The sequence below is a fragment of the Phoca vitulina genome, unplaced genomic scaffold (assembly GCF_004348235.1).
Source record: "Phoca vitulina isolate PV1807 unplaced genomic scaffold, GSC_HSeal_1.0 scaffold56, whole genome shotgun sequence".
NCBI classification, from domain to species: Eukaryota; Metazoa; Chordata; class Mammalia; order Carnivora; family Phocidae; genus Phoca; species Phoca vitulina.
In genome coordinates this window covers 7,032,396-7,050,198 of record NW_022589759.1, presented here as the reverse complement: position 1 = coordinate 7,050,198, position 17,803 = coordinate 7,032,396, and the positions used below count along the sequence as shown (strand labels likewise).

At 47.2% G+C, this 17,803-nt stretch overlaps 2 protein-coding genes across 2 annotated transcripts in view; one reads left to right on the top strand and one right to left on the bottom strand.

The window, feature by feature from the left end:
• The window catches only part of BCO1 (beta-carotene oxygenase 1), a 164,696-nt gene that overhangs the window by 23,863 nt on the left and 123,030 nt on the right, over positions 1-17,803 (top strand). The window lies entirely within an intron of this gene.
• The window catches only part of PKD1L2 (polycystin 1 like 2), an 89,955-nt gene that overhangs the window by 3,124 nt on the left and 69,028 nt on the right, over positions 1-17,803 (bottom strand). Inside the window, 10 exon segments of the mRNA XM_032389863.1 lie at positions 268-399; positions 939-1,040; positions 2,558-2,768; positions 6,332-6,492; positions 8,794-8,921; positions 10,475-10,608; positions 12,162-12,489; positions 13,369-13,431; positions 13,640-13,762; positions 15,407-15,544. Coding sequence (XP_032245754.1) covers positions 268-399; positions 939-1,040; positions 2,558-2,768; positions 6,332-6,492; positions 8,794-8,921; positions 10,475-10,608; positions 12,162-12,489; positions 13,369-13,431; positions 13,640-13,762; positions 15,407-15,544 — 1,520 coding nt within the window.

Here is a 17,803-nt window from a genome sequence, read left to right as displayed (position 1 = left end):
TGATTCTAATGTACAAGTAGGGCTGAGAATCACTGCGGTCATGAGCGGGAGTGCCACCTTGGGAATCAGGAGACCTGATTCTAGTCTGCCCTTCATTTGCTTGGCATCTTAGGGAAGTAATTTCCTCCTTCTCCTCCTATTTCCCCTCCCATGAAATGAGGGCTTTGGGCTACAGTGGTCTCTCACATCCCCTTAATGTCTAATGCTGCTCAGTCTCTTCCTAGTTCAAGGTCAGTGACTGTTGAAGAATAGGCCAAAGGGACTCACCTGATCATATTTTTGCTCCTCATTGAAGGCCACCAGGATGACAGAGATAAATAGATTCAGCACCACAAATGTCATGAAAATGATGCAAGACCCAATCAGGAAGGAGCCAAGCACTGGGCTGTAGTCCAGGACCTGTGGGGAAGAAAGCCAGAGTCACCCCCAGGAGTCCTGTGTCCCAGTGGCCACTTCCCCTAGGCACCCTTAGAGGGAAAACTGGTTCCCAGACTAGGCAGAGCCTGGGACCAGGAAGGTCCCCTTCTGCCGGGCAGTGCTCTCAAGAGCTGCTAGGAGAGACCTAGGAGAGAGAGCACCCCCTACTCCCTACGCCACCATTTCCAAATATGGTTACCATTCCTGGCTAGGACCAGGAGCACTCCCTTCTAGAGACCTCCCAGCACAGCCCTCTCCTGAATAGCCAGTGCTTGTTGTTCTCCCATAAGCTGGGGTCCCCAGGGCAAGCTATGGGCCCTAGTATGGGGCTGTCTGCCTAGAGGAAGGGAGACAATTTTATTTGTCCAAAGTTGCCCTGTGCTTACCAAGCCATGGACCCAAGGGGTAACATTCACCCAGGAGGAGGCATTTGAGGAGGGTGCTTTTTCTAATTTTCATAAAGGCTTGGTGTAGATGGCAGTGTCTACGTCCCCCACCCCCACCCCACCACACCCCATTACCTCCTCGTAGTTAAAGATTCCTAGCTGAAGGCTGATCATCGTTTCTGCTGCATCAAAGAGGGTTTTGTAGGAACGGAGTTTCCAACCAAATATTAAGTTTGACTGTTATGGAAAGAGTCCTTGTGAACAGAGAAAGAAACCAAGTGACCTCCCCACCCCACACCTAACGCCTATTGTTTGACAGTAGAGACAGTGTTCTGGGTCAGCCACACCCTTGGCCTGGCTGTACCTACTGTTGGTACCTACAGCGGCTTGCAAGTGGGTGTGTGTACAGAGCCAGTTCTGTAAGGGATGCATACGCACTTTTGGGGCTCAGGCACTATTGTGTTCACTCAGATGACTGCTCTAAGATTCAGCGATGAAAATGGGCTCTTTGAGGCCCTAACCTCTTTGCTCTGGGGCAGTTGGATTGGATAACAACAGGCTTCTGCCTGGATAGGGCCTTACCCCCCACCCCACCATAGTTCCTCCTCACCACAGCACCCTTCCCCCCAAAGATTTCCACTATTGTGTCAGGGAGGCCCAGCACTCCCTTGGCTCTGAGTTGGTGACTTCTGGTCCCAGAGGACACTGCAGTATCCCTGCAGCTCCTGCACTGCAGATGGAGGACTGAATCCATGTGAATTGAGGAGTCAGGTGGAGAATTTTTTATAAAATCAGACTCCAGCTTTTTAGCATATACCCTCCATCACTGCATCAACCCACCTCACCCCATTTCTCAGGGTGAGAGAGGAAGATGGAGTAGGGTCAGAGAGTAGGGAGTCAGGGTTGAGGTGATAGGGACAGGAAAAGGATGAGGAATGTGGAGAGGGTTAGAGAGGGAGTGGGACTAGGATAAGAGGGACCACTGGGTGCTATGGAGGTCAAAGATGATGGAATATGAGACTGGATGGGGCCAAGGCAAGAACTGGGAGGGGGGTTGGGGTAGAGAGTGGGTCAGGATTGGGTGAAAGGTCACAGAGGAGTGAGAGCCATGGTATTATGGGGAATGTGGACTTGGAGAGGATGGGGGCATATTTAGATGGAGATCAAAATTTGGCAGAGGGTCTTTGTTTCCCACATTCATTGGTAATAAAAGAGTTGATAACACAATATTTTTTTCATTCACAAAAGAGATGTGATTGCCAAAAAGCTCTCAGTGTCAAGGGACGAATGAAATGATTTTTGGCCCTATTAAGTTCATGCCTCATGTGTAAGGCATTGAGCAGTGACATAGTCTACAGTTGTATCTGTCCTCACTTCCGCTTCTCTGCCCAATTCATCTCCACATCCCCCAACACAGAGGGAATGTTCTGTGCATGTCTGAGCAGTTGGGATCTTAGGAGAACTGGCACATCCAGGCAGGGTCTAGATACAGAAAGGAATCCTTTATTGGAGGTAGTCAGCCCTTTCTGTCTTAGAGACTATACTCCCTCCTCTTACCCAACTGAGGTCTCCAGCCTTTGCCATTTGGGGTGGCCAGTTTATGAGCTCCCAGCTAAAAAGCCCTGGACTCAGAAGCTCCACCATCTCCCTCAGGTACCAAAGTCTTCTTACCCTAACCCTCAACCCCCCACCACTGAGAAGCCTGTGCTTCCAAGGAGACCAGCCCTGAAGGTTTCACCGAAGGAGCCACTCACCGCAATGGAGTAAGCCAGAAACATGATAAGGATGATGATGATAAAGCCTGATATGTCCCCCCAAGCACGGCGTAGGGCTGAAGTGATCATATTCATTTTGGGGTTCAACCTGAGCAGATGCCAAAGCTTCACTGTGGACAGCAATACCAGGAAGGCAATGATGTAGCCAAGGGCAGCATCAGCTGCTGCTGTCTCGCTGAAACTGATACCCCTGTGGGACCAAAAGGGGAGACTGGGTCTCAGAGACTATGAGAAGCTCAGCCAGAGCTCATTTGGGCTCAGTTCAGCCCAGGATGCAGGATTAGATTTATTATGATCTCAGAGGCCATCACTTCCCACAATAGGTCTGGGAGATAGAACTGGTCCAATCTCCCCAGCTAGGTAATGATGAGCTGGTGATGATGGTGATGGTGGCGATGATGGTTATGATATGGATGACGATAGTGATGATGGAGGTGATGGTGGTGGTGATGATGGTGATAATGATAGGGCTGATGGTGATGGTGGTAAGAATGATGGTGAAGATGACGCCTATGATAGGGATGATGATGTTGATGGTAGTCATGGGACCATTTCCTAGCATTTTTGGTTAATGGATGCAGAGCTATGGAAATACTCCCAGTGTCAAGAAGATGGAAGTGAGGGAATTCTGTGAGCCTCCCCTCCTGGTTCGGGTTCCCTAGATGCCACATTCTCTCTCACACTTGTCTTGAGTGTATGTCTGCACTGCCCTTGCATTTGAAGGAAGGATGGAAGTATCATTCACTTTCTGTGCTAAGTAAGGACCTAATGAACCTCAACTGCATTATCTCAACTGATCTTCAAGACCACTGGATGAGGTAAGTATTGCTGTCTGTGTTTTACAGATAAGGACGAAGAGTTGGCACAAGGTCACAGACTAGTGACCTAACTAGTGGTGAAAGAATGAGAGTTGGAATCCAGGCATGTCTGATTCCAAAGTCTGGGTCCTTCCTGCCCTCCCACCCTGCCCTTCATTCCCTTCACTTTCTGTATTTGCACTTTTAATTCAGTCTTAATATTGGTGTATTGTTAAAATGACATAGAACTAAGGGTCCCTGAGCAGCTCAGTCGGCTAAGCGTCCCACTCTTGATCTCAGCTCAGGTCTTGATCTCAGGGTTGTGTGTTCAAGCCCCGTGTTGGGCTCCAAGCTGAGCATGGAGCCTACATAAAAAAAAAAGAAAAAAGTAAAATGGACTAGACCTACATCTGGTGACATAGATGGAGAAGAGGTTATTGTTAAAGGATTTCCTTTTTCCCTTGGTGCCTGTGGTTCTTGGCCACACCACTTCAAAGAATGAAGAGGTAGACCAGACAAAGAGTGGTGGGCAGCAAAGCAAAGTTTATTAAGCAATAGTAAAGTGATAATACAAAGCTCCTGAAGAGAGAGGGGACCTGAGAGGCTTGCCACTGGAGTTTCTAAGTCTAGGGGTCTTTATGGGCTTGTTGTCGGCTGTTTTAATCTGATGAACCCTCCATGTTCCTGTCATCCAATCAGGTTTTTGTCATCCATCAGTGGGAAAGGGTGGAGGGCTCCTTCCAGGGTGGTGTAAAATCCTTTTAAGGGTGGTTTCCTCTTAGGGTGGGGCCCCTTGTCCCTGCCTGCCTTTCTTCCAACTATCCTTCATCATTATGGAACAAAATTACATGATCTCAAGTTTGTAAAAGCATTTAATATACATTTATAATGCCTGAATGAAAGCTACCCTTCTACCTAATCTCCTGCCTTCCAGAATCTTCCTTCCCTTTGAGCAGACTGGGGCTGCTGGTATGGATGGCTGCTTCTTCCTTTGGCTCCTGCAGTACCTTTTTCCTGCCTCTTTTAAAATACCTAACCCTCTCTCATGCCATTTAGAGCTCAGTGAAGGTGTGAGCTAAATGAACCAGCCTAGGGAATAGGTTAGGAATGGAGAGTTCAAATTACAGGCCCTGCATTTCCATTTATTTCCAAATTCTCTGACCTTGGACAGACATCCTTCCTGAGCCTCAATCTCCTTATCTGTAAAAAAAAAAAAAAAAAAAAAAGGGATGTTCATAATTCTGTCTTTCAGAAATTTGGGGAAGATTAAAGTAGATGAAATAGTGCTTTTAAAGTGGTGTTTTTATAACAGTGTACAGCATCCAACAATAAATAAATATTATCCATATCAATTAAATTAGTGGATGAGTCAAGAAACACAATGGTTTGAAATAAGGATTGCGATCCTAGAGACATACAAGCTAGGTTTTTGGGGTTTTAAAAAAAATTTTTTTTAAGATTTTAAGTAAACTCTACACCCAACATAGGGCTCAAACTCATGATCTTGAGATTAAGAGTCGCATGTTCTACTGACTGAGCCAGCCAGGTACCCCTTAAGGATTTTATTTTAGGTAATCTCTACACCCAACATGAGGCTTGAATTTACAATCCCAAGATCAAGAGTTGCATGTTGTACTGACTGAGCCCCTGACATAAGCTAGGTTTAAACTACTTCTCTGCCACCTCTTAGCTCTGTGGCTTGGGGAAATTACCTCTGTGAGCTTTAATTTCTTTCTTTTCTTTTTTTTTTTAAAGATTGTATATATGTATGTATGTATTTATTTGTCAGAGAGAGAGAACAAGCTGGGAGAGCAGCAGGCAGAGGGAGAAGCAGGCTCCCTATTGAGCAAGGAGCCAGATGTGGGACTCGATCCCAGGACCCCAGGATCATGACCCGAGCCGAAGGCAGATGCTTAACCAACTGAGCCACCCAAGCATCCCTTCAATTTCTTTATTTGTAAAATGGAATATTGTTAATGTAAGCAGAAAGAGTTAGGAGTCCCCAGAAACAGAAAGACCTAGCTTTCTTGACATAGGAAGTCATTTTAGGCCCCTGGCCATCTTGTGAACGAATGTAAGAATAAAACAGCCATTATCAGGCCAGGATATAGTCTGATCATATCAGGGACAATCTGTGCTAAAACAAAGCCAAGATTGACCTGATGTACATTCTTGAGTTCTCTTTGCAGGATCTACACCCCCTTGAGTACTCAGATACCAGACCAACTAAAGCCAGGGAAATGATAATGCTGACCTTTGCCAGCCCTAGTGACTTCAACCTGGACTCAGTTACCTTAGATGACTTCTGCCCCAATGCCATGCTGTTCCCCATTGTGCACGCAAGCCCTTTCGAATATGTATTCACCCTTACCTTAAAACTTTCCCAATTTTGTGGTTTGGGGAGACATTGCTTTGGGAAAGATCCTCGGTGTTCTCCTTTACTTGTTGCAAGTAAAATTCTTCCTTTTCCTATTCTTTTGGCTTGGTCGTGTCTTTTGGCTCAACACCCACCAAGAGGCAAACCTTCGTCCGGGTAGTAACAACGTCTACCGCCATGGGTTCTTGCAAGCATCTGGTGGGCTAGTGCATTTGGTCTAGCAGAGTGGACACTTTATGTAAACAGTAGCAGATGTAGGCAGACTGGTGTGCTACTACATCTTTGGGGCAGGGACCTTCACAGGGTGTCACATGGTCTTATGTTTTGGTAAGATTTGCAAAAGTAAGATATTGTTCTATTTTGTATTAAAGAGCCCTCTCAACTGCAGATGTGTCAGGCCCCAAACCTGAATCTAAGTGGTAGCTATAGTTATGTTTTTAAAAAGAGTGACCCTGATGATCTGAGGGTCAACAAGATTTCACACCCTCCCCAGGGGGGTTCTCCCCCCTGACCCTGGGGCCACAGAGCTGGAGGAAGCAGGTCTAGTGTGGGAGTTGGGGGCCAAGGCAGAACACTTACTCCTCCCCATGGTTCCGGTAGCGCTGGATTTCACGTTCTGCCAGGATGGCCCTCTTCACAAACATCGCCAGGGCACTCCAGCTGGCCAGGATGATGGTCAGCTCCAGAAGATTCCACTTGCTATGGAAATAGCACCACCTCTGTTTCCTCATGAGCTTGGCCTGGGAAAGGAGCTGGAGGTTCTACCAAATGCTGTAGCCAGAACTGTGCCTCCCTACCCCTTCCACCATGGCTCTCCAACCCCCCCCCCCAAGATGACTCTCCAGCAGGGGCCTACTGTATCCTGGAGAGGCTTCTCAATAAAGAAGCCCTAGAGTGCCTGGGGCCTCTCCCCTGCCTTGTGCACAGACCCCCCCTCTGCTTTCATTACCAACTTGGGCTGCAGAATTTGGGGGATACATAAGAGTAAATACAGCATCTAACAAGAAAAACATTTAATTATCTCTGATGCAAAAAATTGGGGAATGGGAAAGAACCCCCCACCCTTTCATAGAGCATTTACTTTAGAAAACTTGTAATTGTGAAATCTTTCTCTGCCCCTTTGAGACATATATAAATCTTTTTGAAACTTAAACTAGCCTCAGGAATGTTTTTCTAAAGGACCTGGGAGCTTTCTCTTTGAAGTGTGAACACAAAGGAAGGAAGGTTGTGCCCTTCACTCCCAGTTTCCCTGGGAGGGTAAGAGCCAAATGGTAGGCCCCTGGCTCCAGGTTGCAAAATTACCTCCTAGTGTGAACATGTACATTTATTTTTCCTTTTGATAAAGGCAGTTAGCAAACACAAGTGGCCACTCCAATTACCGGGTGAATTTAGGGTGGACTAGTGGGACAGATGATTCCATAAATCCTCTTGAGGATTAATTACTGTTTATCTTAAGGATGAATATAAAATGGGTCCTATTTGACCGGCAATGCAAGGGTGAGACTGCTTTCTGTCTTTGGAATCTCTTAGTGGATTGCCTGGGATGTGCATCACAGTATAGTGTCATGCTTATTCAGTAAGAAAAGTTGTTTTCTTAGGGGGAAGTGGGGAGTAATTGTTTAACAGGTACAGTTTCCGCTTTGTAAGAGGAAAATAAATCTGGAGATGGATGGTAGTGATGGTTGCACGACGATGTGAATGTACATAACGCCACTGAGCTGTACATTTAAAGATGTTTAAAGTGGTAAATTTTATGTTATATATATTTATCTACCACAATTAAAAATGAGTAATTTTGTTAAAGTAGTTTTTTTTTCCTACCTTTGTGGAGAGGTTTTCTAGATTGGCAGGAAACTTTGTTTTTAATCCTCTTTCCCCATCGGGTGTCACACGTCGTCGAAAGGAATTACGCTGTGCAAGTTCTAGGCCTCCCTCCTGTTTTTCCCTCCCACTAAAGAGAATTTTCCTACCGTTCTGTTCTATTTCCCTCCTCCTCCCTACTCTTACGGAGAATGGGTTTGTGTTTGGCTGCTAAGAGGCTAAAGTCTGCCTCCATTATAAAGGGATGGAGATGGCAGAAGATTTTAAGAACTGCTTAAGTGGCATTTTGAGAAAGATGTAAGGGCTCTGGAGAGAAGCGTTGTGTGGCAGCTGCAGGCAGAGGGTGAGGGCAATCCAGAGGGGAGGAGTGAGCTCGGGGGTGGGTGGTGGATGGGCCTCCTTTGATGTTCTTAAGGTTGCTATTTGATGACTGTTCCCTGTTGGGTTGGCAATGGTGATGCTCAGAGGCCCCGTGGGATCAAGGTTTATGAGTCTGAGGTGCGACAGAGGGGTTGAGTGTCGAATTCAGGGGTCAGACTCTCTGGATTCAGTTTTGGCCTTGGAAAAATTCCTTAATGTCTCTGGGCTTCAGCTTCCTACTCTGTGAAGTGGAGCCAATAGAAACTTTCTCCTGGTATTAAAGGAGAAAATCCACTCAAGGTTCTTCACACAATGTCTGTCACGTGGTAAACAATCAAAGTATCATCCTTACTTCAAAGTGGTTGTTGTGGCTGTTGAGCCGGGGATGGGGAGGCCCTTTCAAGATGTCTGATTTGCATTTTTGGTGGGGCAGGGGCGGGGGTATGTACCAAGCTTCAAATGAGTTCCCAGCTTCCTCAAACCACCGTCATTATCAACATCGGCACCTTCGTTTTGCAGCATGGTGCTATTTAAAGGTGGCAGAGGGGATTTTTTTCCTAATTCCCAGGGACCACAGGTGAACTGCCAGCTACCTTTGGCATTTTGGAAGGTCTCAGTTCCTCTCCCTTCCCCACCCAGGAAGGACCACCCTCTGAGTCTCAGTTCCTGAGAGGTGCTGAAAGCTGGTCCCTGATCTGGGTCAGCTCTCAGGACTGCAGAAGGACCAAAAGGGTGCCATGGCAAACAGGTTAGCAGAACACTCCCCTCTCCTTTCTTGAGGCTTCACTCTGGGGAACGTGTGTGAGAGGGAACAGGCACACTGCTGCTTCCATCCCATGGAGCCGTAGTCTACACCTCACCTGCAAAATCATGTAGTAGAGGAGGAACAGGAGGTAGATGGCCTCTGCTGCTAGCACGAAGGGGTGCCAGCCGTCAGTGAAGGGGTACAGGCGCAGGCTCTGCAGGCTCATCTGCGCAAAGAAGGTTCCTGGGAAGCAAAACATGTTCTGCTCACTCCTGGTCACCCACCCGCTCAGAGCCACCACTTCTGACTGGAAGTCATCAGTGGCATGATGAAAGCTCAGGCATTCTGAGGGCTGGCCAGGGCAGAAGAGAAGAGAAAGGTCCTTTAGACCCACAGACCCAAGGGACTGGACACATAGTGGATGTCAAAGATAATGGACATATTAGAGGGGATGCGGGAAGCTGCTCTGGAAGAGCCACTCCCTATCCTCTGCATCTGGTGTCAGCCATTTGTGCCCTCAGTCACCTCCAGCCAAAGCACACAACTCACTGAACATTCATTTACTCCAGGCTGGCTCACTTAAAGCTCGTTCACCTAAAGAGAGTTCACTGAAGATCAATTCATCTATTGACCAGTATGCCTAAAATTCAGCCTTCTTTTGAATCATCTTTCATCCATTTATGTGTCTTGTTTTTGGGGGGAGTATTGTAATGATATTTTAGTAATGATTTAAAAAAAGTTTGATAAGGCTATCGCCTCTGAAGACAAAGCCAACCCCGAAAATGTCAGAATGGAGAGACACAAACAACCTGAGTCCTTGCCAATATCAGTGGACTGCTTGAACCAACCAGACCTGAAACCCAATCCTCATTTCTCATTTGTAGAAACACATAATCTAATTAAATGTGTTTGGGGACAGGCTGTTTAATTGGTCCCTAAGAACCACAAAGGTGGCAAAAAGAAGTAGGAGAACACAAGGATACAAATACCCCCCCACACACACAAAAGGATTTAAAAGAAGCACTTGACAGTGGCCAGTGATCAAGAAAGTTGAAGGCCTTTTACTTTTCTTTCTACTATTATGAAATTTAAAGAACTACAGGCATGTATTAGCTCTATTAAAAATGTAATTTGATACTAAAAATGGCTTAATTTTTAAAGGAGAGGTGGTTGAATTTTAGGAAAATTCGTTATTAGCTGATGAAGCTTTGGATCAGTGTTTTCAATAGATTTTGATAGCGTTAAAAGAGGTGGAAGGTGGGAAATGGGGAGAAAGAAATGGAACAGAACACAAAATATCAGAGTATATTGCATGTAGTGAAGGAATATATTTTTGAAGCTTTTGTCTCAGTTATGTATCTTTGTGTGTGTGTGTGTGTTGGAAAATAATGTAAAATGTACTTTGTCCTGTAGGTTGAGGTACAAGTTGTAAAATGTTGTTTTAGCTGAAATTATCTGTAACCAGGTCACCCCCTCCCCAGCCTGCCTTCCCCAGAGCAGGAAGCTCAAGGTGATGAGCTGCCTTCAGACTCCAACTGGGTTCCCTCAGGGTATCTTGGGAGACAGGCCAGAGAGAAGTGGAGGCACCTAGGAATAAAGCTGGAGCAGCTCTGGAACCTGGCCTTTGGGTGCCCAGGGAGAACCAAAACCCACCCCCGAATCTCCCAAACAACCATTGGCCCCAGAACTCTGGCCCTGAGGCAGCGAGGCCCAGCCTGGTCAGGAGGCCTGGCCCAGAGGGAGGGGAGTCTGTCTTCCAGAACATTCTAGACGGGGTCACAGGCAAGGCTGCTCACCCAGGGCGCTAGTCTCCAGGGTCAGAGTGATGATGCAGAACAGGTTGACGTTGGCGTTGTAAACAGTGAACTCCACAAAAACGGCTCTGGTCAGTCTGTCCAGCCAGGTGTTGTCAAAGAGGTACTGGAGAATTCTGTAGGAAGAGGGCTAATTAGGGACATCTCCAACTACAGTGGCTCCCTGCACTCTATGCCCGGGGCCATAGGGCCTTGGCACTGCTCCTGAGAGTGATCACAGTTTCCCACCAATGGTGCAGTGTCTTGGCACCCATGCTCTCCTGGGTGTTAGAGAAGAGGTCATCAAAGTGTGGTCCCCATACTGCCAGCATCCACATCATCTGGAAACTCAGTAGAAATGCAGATTCTCAGTCCCCACCCCAGACCTCTCGAAACAAACTCCTCTGGGGGATCTGTGTTTGAGGGATCTGTGTTCTGATGAGCCTTCCAGGGGATTGTGCCGCTTTTTAAAGTTTAAGGACCACCATGTGAGAGGAACCGCATAGAAAATCACGGGCTTAAGCAGGCAGCAATAGCAGCAGTAGAGACCTCTCTTGGGTTGGCAGTTCACATGAAACGAGTTCCTGGAGGTCTGCCCACTGGTGTTGTGGAAAGAGCATGTGCTGGAGGGACCGGGGTTCAAATCCTGACTGCCTCGTAGGCAAGCTGATAACCTCTCCAGGACTCAGTCTCCTCATCTACAATAGTGTTAACACCAGTGCTTCGGGAACATTGTGAAGAGAAAATGCAATAGCATGTCGTGTGTGTGTGTGTGTGTGTGTGTGTGTGTGTGTGTGTGTGTAATAGTGACAGCTGTTTTACTGGCAGCAATAGTAATGGGCCTATTTTAAAATATGCCCTGTGCCCACTGGGTCTGTGTCCTGCCTGGTGTATAGAAGAGAGAATATCAGTTGTTGCAAGTGGCAGGAAAACCCCTCTTATGCTGAAATTGACTATTCCTGTCCTGTCCTTAATCCTAGGGGACCCCTGCCAGTTGTTCTCCTTGGGGGTTTGTTACCTGTGTTCCTAGAGAAGACTGAGGTGCACATGGGTTCACTAACTTGCCTGGGGCCACATAGCTAACAGGAGCAGTGCCAGGGTTTCACACGTAGGGCTCTCTAACTCTAGAGTGTGCTGGGAGAGGCGGTCTGCACGGGCTCTGGATGTCCATGCACAATCATGTTGGGTATTCCAGGAATGCAAGTTCCTGGCTGGGCTTTGCCCAAGCCATTTCTTAAGGCTATGTTTGTAGTGAGCAACCTCGAGGGATAAGGTGACATCCTTCAGACAAAGAGCGCTTGCTTCTATCACTATAGGAACAGTGAATGCTCCATACTCAGTGCTCTTCCTTGGTACTGTAACTCACTGCACATAAAAACATGATTCTTCGCTAAGGATAAGAGCCTTAACCACTTCCCACCTGCCTGGTGGTGGATGGCTTTGTGTGGTAGAGTTCCCCATCACTATACTGGCTCTTGCAGAGGCCACCAGACTCAGCCCATTAGGCTGAGAGTGCTGGAGAGGGACTCTGAGATTGCAGTTTCCAGGGCCTGGAAATACAATCTGAATACTTCTGAGTCCCCTAGTCCCTCCCTACAATGACATGAATGAGCTTTGCTGCCCCTGTTAATCAGACCTAGACTCTAGCAAATGGCTTTCCTTGGCCACACACGAGTCAAGTGAGTCTTACCTTGATGCACTTTTGCGATCAGTCCCCAAGGGGACCACATAACCTCCTCCCCGGTACACAGTGAGTTTGCCCCAGATGGGATACCCTCGGCGTTGGCTCTGGCTCTGGTACTGCCAAGCCTGGGAAAAGCCACTGCTGTTATTGGGTATGGAGGCATTCCAGCCTTCCCCATAGTCTGACAGGTCTTCAATATCCAGGGAATATGGTGCATGGCATTCATCAAGAGAAGCCTGCAACTGTGGGGCAAGAGGGCAAGAGCTTTCCAGGACCCTCACTTGGCGAATCTGGGCACTGCCAACCAGCTTAGAGTTCCCATCAGTGATAAAGCCTGGAGATGAAAAACAGGTGGGTCAGCCTAGCCATCAAAATCGTCTTAGTGCATCCTGGCCTGGATGCTAATGTGAACTTCAATGTACCCATTGTAGAAACAGTCAAGAGTAAGTAGTTATGGTCAACCAAAGGCTACATTCATCACCATGTTCTTACCTTAGGTGTTTTCTACTTCCTGCATAACTTCTCTTGAGGAATGGTACCCCCACCACCTAGTCATCAACTTGGAGACACTTTGTACCCTTTCTCTCAATGCCCACATCCTAATGGTCAGCAAGGCTCATCAACTCTACCTCTTCAGTGTTATCTGCACCCATGCCCATCTCTCCATCACTCCTGCTTCTCATCCCTGCATCAGCCCCATCATTTCTCCCCAGCATCCTAACTGCTCTCTATTCCAACTTCCACAGGATTCTGCAATGATCCTTCTTAAATGCAAATTTGATTATGTTACTCCCTCAGAGAAACTGTCAATGCTTTCTCAATATGAACTTCTGAGACCCTTCATGATCTGGTCCCTATTTCTCTCTCCTGCTTTGCTTCTTACTCCACTTATACCTTACACTGCAGCCACACCCAATGCTTTGTAATTCCAGGAACAGCAGTGCCTTGGTGTTTCAGGCTTGCCTTTTCTCGCCTTGTCCCTTTTGCCCGGTATACTGTTTCTGCCTAGCCGATTCATGTTCGGTTATCTCTCATTTAGGAAGTCCTCCACTCTGCATCCGAGGAGGGTTAAGGCCCTTCTCTTGTGCATACACAACCTTCTGAGGGTCTGTCCTTCAAAGCATATGGCTGATGGTGACAGTGACCCACTCCTGTTCCTAGAAAGGAGTCTGCACAGGGGAGCTGACACGGTCCTGGGGTGAAGGGAGAGTACCTGGGTAATGACTGTACAGGTTGCTCATGAGGGTGGTGTTGGCCCACATGAAGAATTCCTTGAGGGGCGCCTGGGTGGCTCAGTCGTTAAGCGTCTGCCTTCGGCTCAGGTCATGATCCCGGGATCCTGGGATCGAGCCCCGCATCAGGCTCCCTGCTCAGTGGGAAGCCTGCTTCTCCCTCTCCCTCTCCCCCTGCTTGTGTTCCCTCTCTCGCTGTGTCTCTGTCTGTCAAATAAATAAAAAAAAAAAAAAAAAAAAAGAATTCCTTGAAGCTTAACACAGCTGAAAAGCCTTGGGTGAAGCTGTGCTCAAGGTGTCTGTTGAAGTGGTAGGTGCTGGGGTCCCTCTGCCCATAGGCAACCAGCAGCAGCATCCACAGGAAGCCCAGGTGTGCTGAAAACGGAGGCACAGCCCCTGGTCAGGCATAGCCCCCACCTCCCACCAAGCCCAAGGCAGGAAGTGGAATGGCGTATAGCTCGGAATAGTCGAGGTCTTGTGGCCCAGCTCCTTGCCCCCCTAGTGACAGTGGAACCAATCCTTAGACAGTGGGGAGGAGTGAAGTCCACAGATCATGAACTTCCTGCCTGGGTTCAAATCCTGGCTCTGCCACTTCCTATCCATGTGCCCTTTACAAGTGACTTAACCCCTCTGCTTTACTCTCATCTGTGAAATGGGGATAATAATTTTATTTCACAGGGTTGTAATGAGGGAGTCAACAAATTAATATTTATTAGCACTTAAAGATAGTGCCTGCCCAGAATTCATGCTATATAAACGTTTCTTTAAAAGAATCTTCTAGGGACGCCTGGGTGGCTCAGTTGGTTAAGCGTCTGCCTTCAGCTCAGGTCATGATCCCAGGGTCCTGGGATCGAGTCCCGCATCGGGCTCCCTGCTCTGCGGGAAGCCTGCTTCTCCCTCTGCCTCTGCCTCTGTATCTCTCATGAATAAATAAAGAAAATCTTTAAAAAAGAAAAAAGAAAAAAAGAATCTTCTAAAAATGGGGCTCTGCCATGTTGCAACGCTGAGGACAGGGCCATGAAAATGACAGTTGTGTTCCCTGCCCTCGTGGAGCTCACCTGTGGACAGGTGAGTGTGATGTAAGGGACCCTTACATACAAAGATTTAGTTTAGGATGCCAGCCATTAGAATGTGGGGGATGCAGAGCCTTACCCAGAATCTCTGGGTCCAGGGCCTGGGAATATGCATCCCAGCAACCCCTGCCTGGGATGAATTGGGGCTCTGCCCACACCTCTGGGCTCTCTTCATTCTGTAACATGCTGCTACTCCTCTGCAAGCTCTCCTGCTCTCTGCATTTGTCTGGCTGCATGTGCTGCAGGGTCCATGTCCTCCCCGAGAGCAGCCCTCACCAGTGACCTGTGCATGACAACCCGGGAGTGTGTACTACATGCCCCCACAGAGGTCCCCAGCAGGACTGAGCTCCAGTTCCCACATGGAACCCACTCATCACACCTTTCACCTCCCTTCTCTTCTCTACCAGTGTTTCCCAGGATCACCTCCCAAACCAACTACTTGTACCCCAATCTGCTTATGGGGGAACACAGACTAAGATACACAGTGATGTTTGAAAGCTCCTGGTCAGCAGGCTTGGGCAGTCTTTCTGAAGACAGTCTTTGGACTGAGAATTAAAGAATAAGGAATTAGCCAGAAGAAAAGATGGGGAGGAGGGGAGGCACATTCCAAGCAGATTAGATTAGCCTGGGCAAAGGCCTGGGGTCCAGAGAGGGCAAGGAGTCCCAGGAGCAGCAGAACATGGTGTGACCAGAGCTCAGGGCACAGGGGGCTACAAGAGGTGACTCAGGGTGGGCGGAGCCACAGTAGGAAGTGTGGATTTTATCAAGGGCCATGTGGGGCCATCGAGGGATTTTAAGTGTAGGGGAGAAGCTGGGGTGAGTTGGTATTTAGGAAAACAGGCCCAGAGGCAGCGTGGGTCTGTCAAAGATTGCACCATTGTCTGTTCAGGTCTGTGCTGACAAGCAGTGAGTGGGGAGGCTGCTGTGGGTGACCTTGGTTGCCTACCCAAGATTTCTCTGATGAAGGCAAATGCCTTCTGTTCCTTGAGATGGGTGGTTTTCATCTTCTCGATGTCAGCGGCCAAAGGCGGCTGGTAAATGTCCTTTCTGCTGCATCTTTGTGCTCGAAACAAGGCAGAAGGGCCTGTGAAAGCAAGGACACGAGGACAGTCCCCCAAAGGGCAATGGACCCAGCCTCTACTTTTGCAGCCAGAAGCCTCCTCCCTCACCAGGAACAACAGGATCCACCATTCCTCTTCCTCAGGAGCCATTTCCCAATGCTGCCATCCACGCCTCTGCCCCTGCCATCCCTGTGCTCAGAATTGTGTCGTACTGAAAGCACAACGCCCTCCCTTCATATGCTCCTGGACCCTAAGACGGATCCCAGTGTTCCCGTAACTGTAACAGATGGAAGAAGGGGTTCACTAATATTTCAAATTCCTGTCATGTATAAGTATATCTTTTTCAAGCCACTTTATTGAGCTATAATTTTCATAAATTTTCCCATTGGAAGTTTACAATTCAATGATTTTAATACATTTATAGAGTTGTGCAACCATCACCACAACCGTTTTAGAACATTTTCATCAGCCCAGAAAGTTCCCTCACATCCCCGTGAAGTTAGTCCCCACTCCCAGTCTGTCCCACCCTCAGCCTCATTAATCTGCTTTCTGTCTCTATAAATTTTTTTCTGGATATTACATATAAATGGAATCCTACAGTGCATCGTTTCTTGTGTCTGGTTTTTTTTACTTAGCATAATGGTTTGGAGTCCATCCATGTTGTTGTGTAATTAGTATTTAGTTTCTTTTTTGGTATGGATACACTCCTGTTTGTTTATGCATTCACATCTAGATTGTTACTAGTGTTGGCTATTAGGAATAATGCTGCTATGAACATTTACATATAGGTGTTTGTATAGACATATATGTTCATTTCTTTTGGGTAGATTCCTAGGAGCGGCCATTTGGCTATTTCAAATGAACCTGCTCTGAACATGTATATACAAGTTCTTGCATGGAAATAAGTCTTCAAGTCTCTGGGATAAATGCCCAAGAATGCAATTGCTGCAGCATATGGTGAATCCATTTTTAGTTTTGAAAGGAACTGCCAAACTTGTCCAGAGTGACTGCAACACTTTACATTCCCACCAGCAGTGTGTGAATGCTCCAGTTTCTCGGCATCCTTGTCAGCATTTGGTATTATCACTACTTTTAACTTTAGCCATTCTGATAGGTGTGTATTGTCCAAACTGTCTTTTGAATCCATGCCTTTCTTACCACCCTCACTGCCAGGACATGTCACCTCTTGTCTGGACCATTCCGATAGTCTTTTCCCCACTTGTACTTTTGACCCAATACTTCTGGTTTCCTAAGAGCAGCCATACTAATCTTTCTCAAATCACAAGATAGATCATGCCTCTCTCCTATGTAGCACTCCAGAACTCCAGCACTGACCTGGGTGCTACCCAAAGCTCTGCTCCCCACCCACCTCTCAGCTCTCATTTTGAACCATTCTTCCCCTAATTCCCCATGCTTGGGCCACACTGTCAGTAATCACTGTAAAATGACAAGCTCTGTCCCACCGCAGGGCCTTTTCAAGGGCCCAGTGTGCATTCCCTCCCTTCGCCAGGCTCCAGGAGCCAACGTAGGTACTACCTCAGCAGACAGGCCTGCACTCTCCCCTTCTCTCCCCAAGTTCTCCTCACATCTCACGCTAGCATTGTTTACTTGTTTAATGTGTCTCCCCCTGTGGGCTGTGCTTTTCAAGGGCAACCGTTCCATCCACTGCTGCATTGCATTGCGGGGGGTGAGAGCAGGGATTGGCTTCAAATGGTCAAGAGGGAACCTTTGAGGATGACGAGTTAAGAGGATGGTTGCACAACTCTAGAAATTTACTAAAATCAATGAATTACACACTCACAATGAGTGGATTTTATGTAAATCATGTTCCTAAGTCATCGAACAGTCAACTGCCTGTTCGATGTACTCCCTGAGTGGCTGCCAAAAGAATGACTGAATGAATATTTAATTGTCCTGGAAGCTGGCGTCTCTTTGGACAAAAATTACTCTTTTGTCTTGGGAAGATTTTAATGGATCTGCAAAGCCAAAACAAAAACAAACCCAAATCCTATCCTAGAGTGGAAGAATACAGGCCCATGAGGAGGAAACCACACTATATAATAATGTTAGTACAATAATATAGGTATGCCTTTTGTTTATTTGCTCCCGTTTTATTTTCCCCAAACATCAAAATCTCTGCATAGACTATTAGAGTGTTGATTCTGTTCTGTTTACATGTTTGTTTTTGTGATTATCTTATTGTAGGCATTCTCGGGATTGTTCAGTTTGGGAAGTGAGAAATCAGGTTGGGGGGGCAGGGGGCTGCTAGTGGCCTCCTCCAA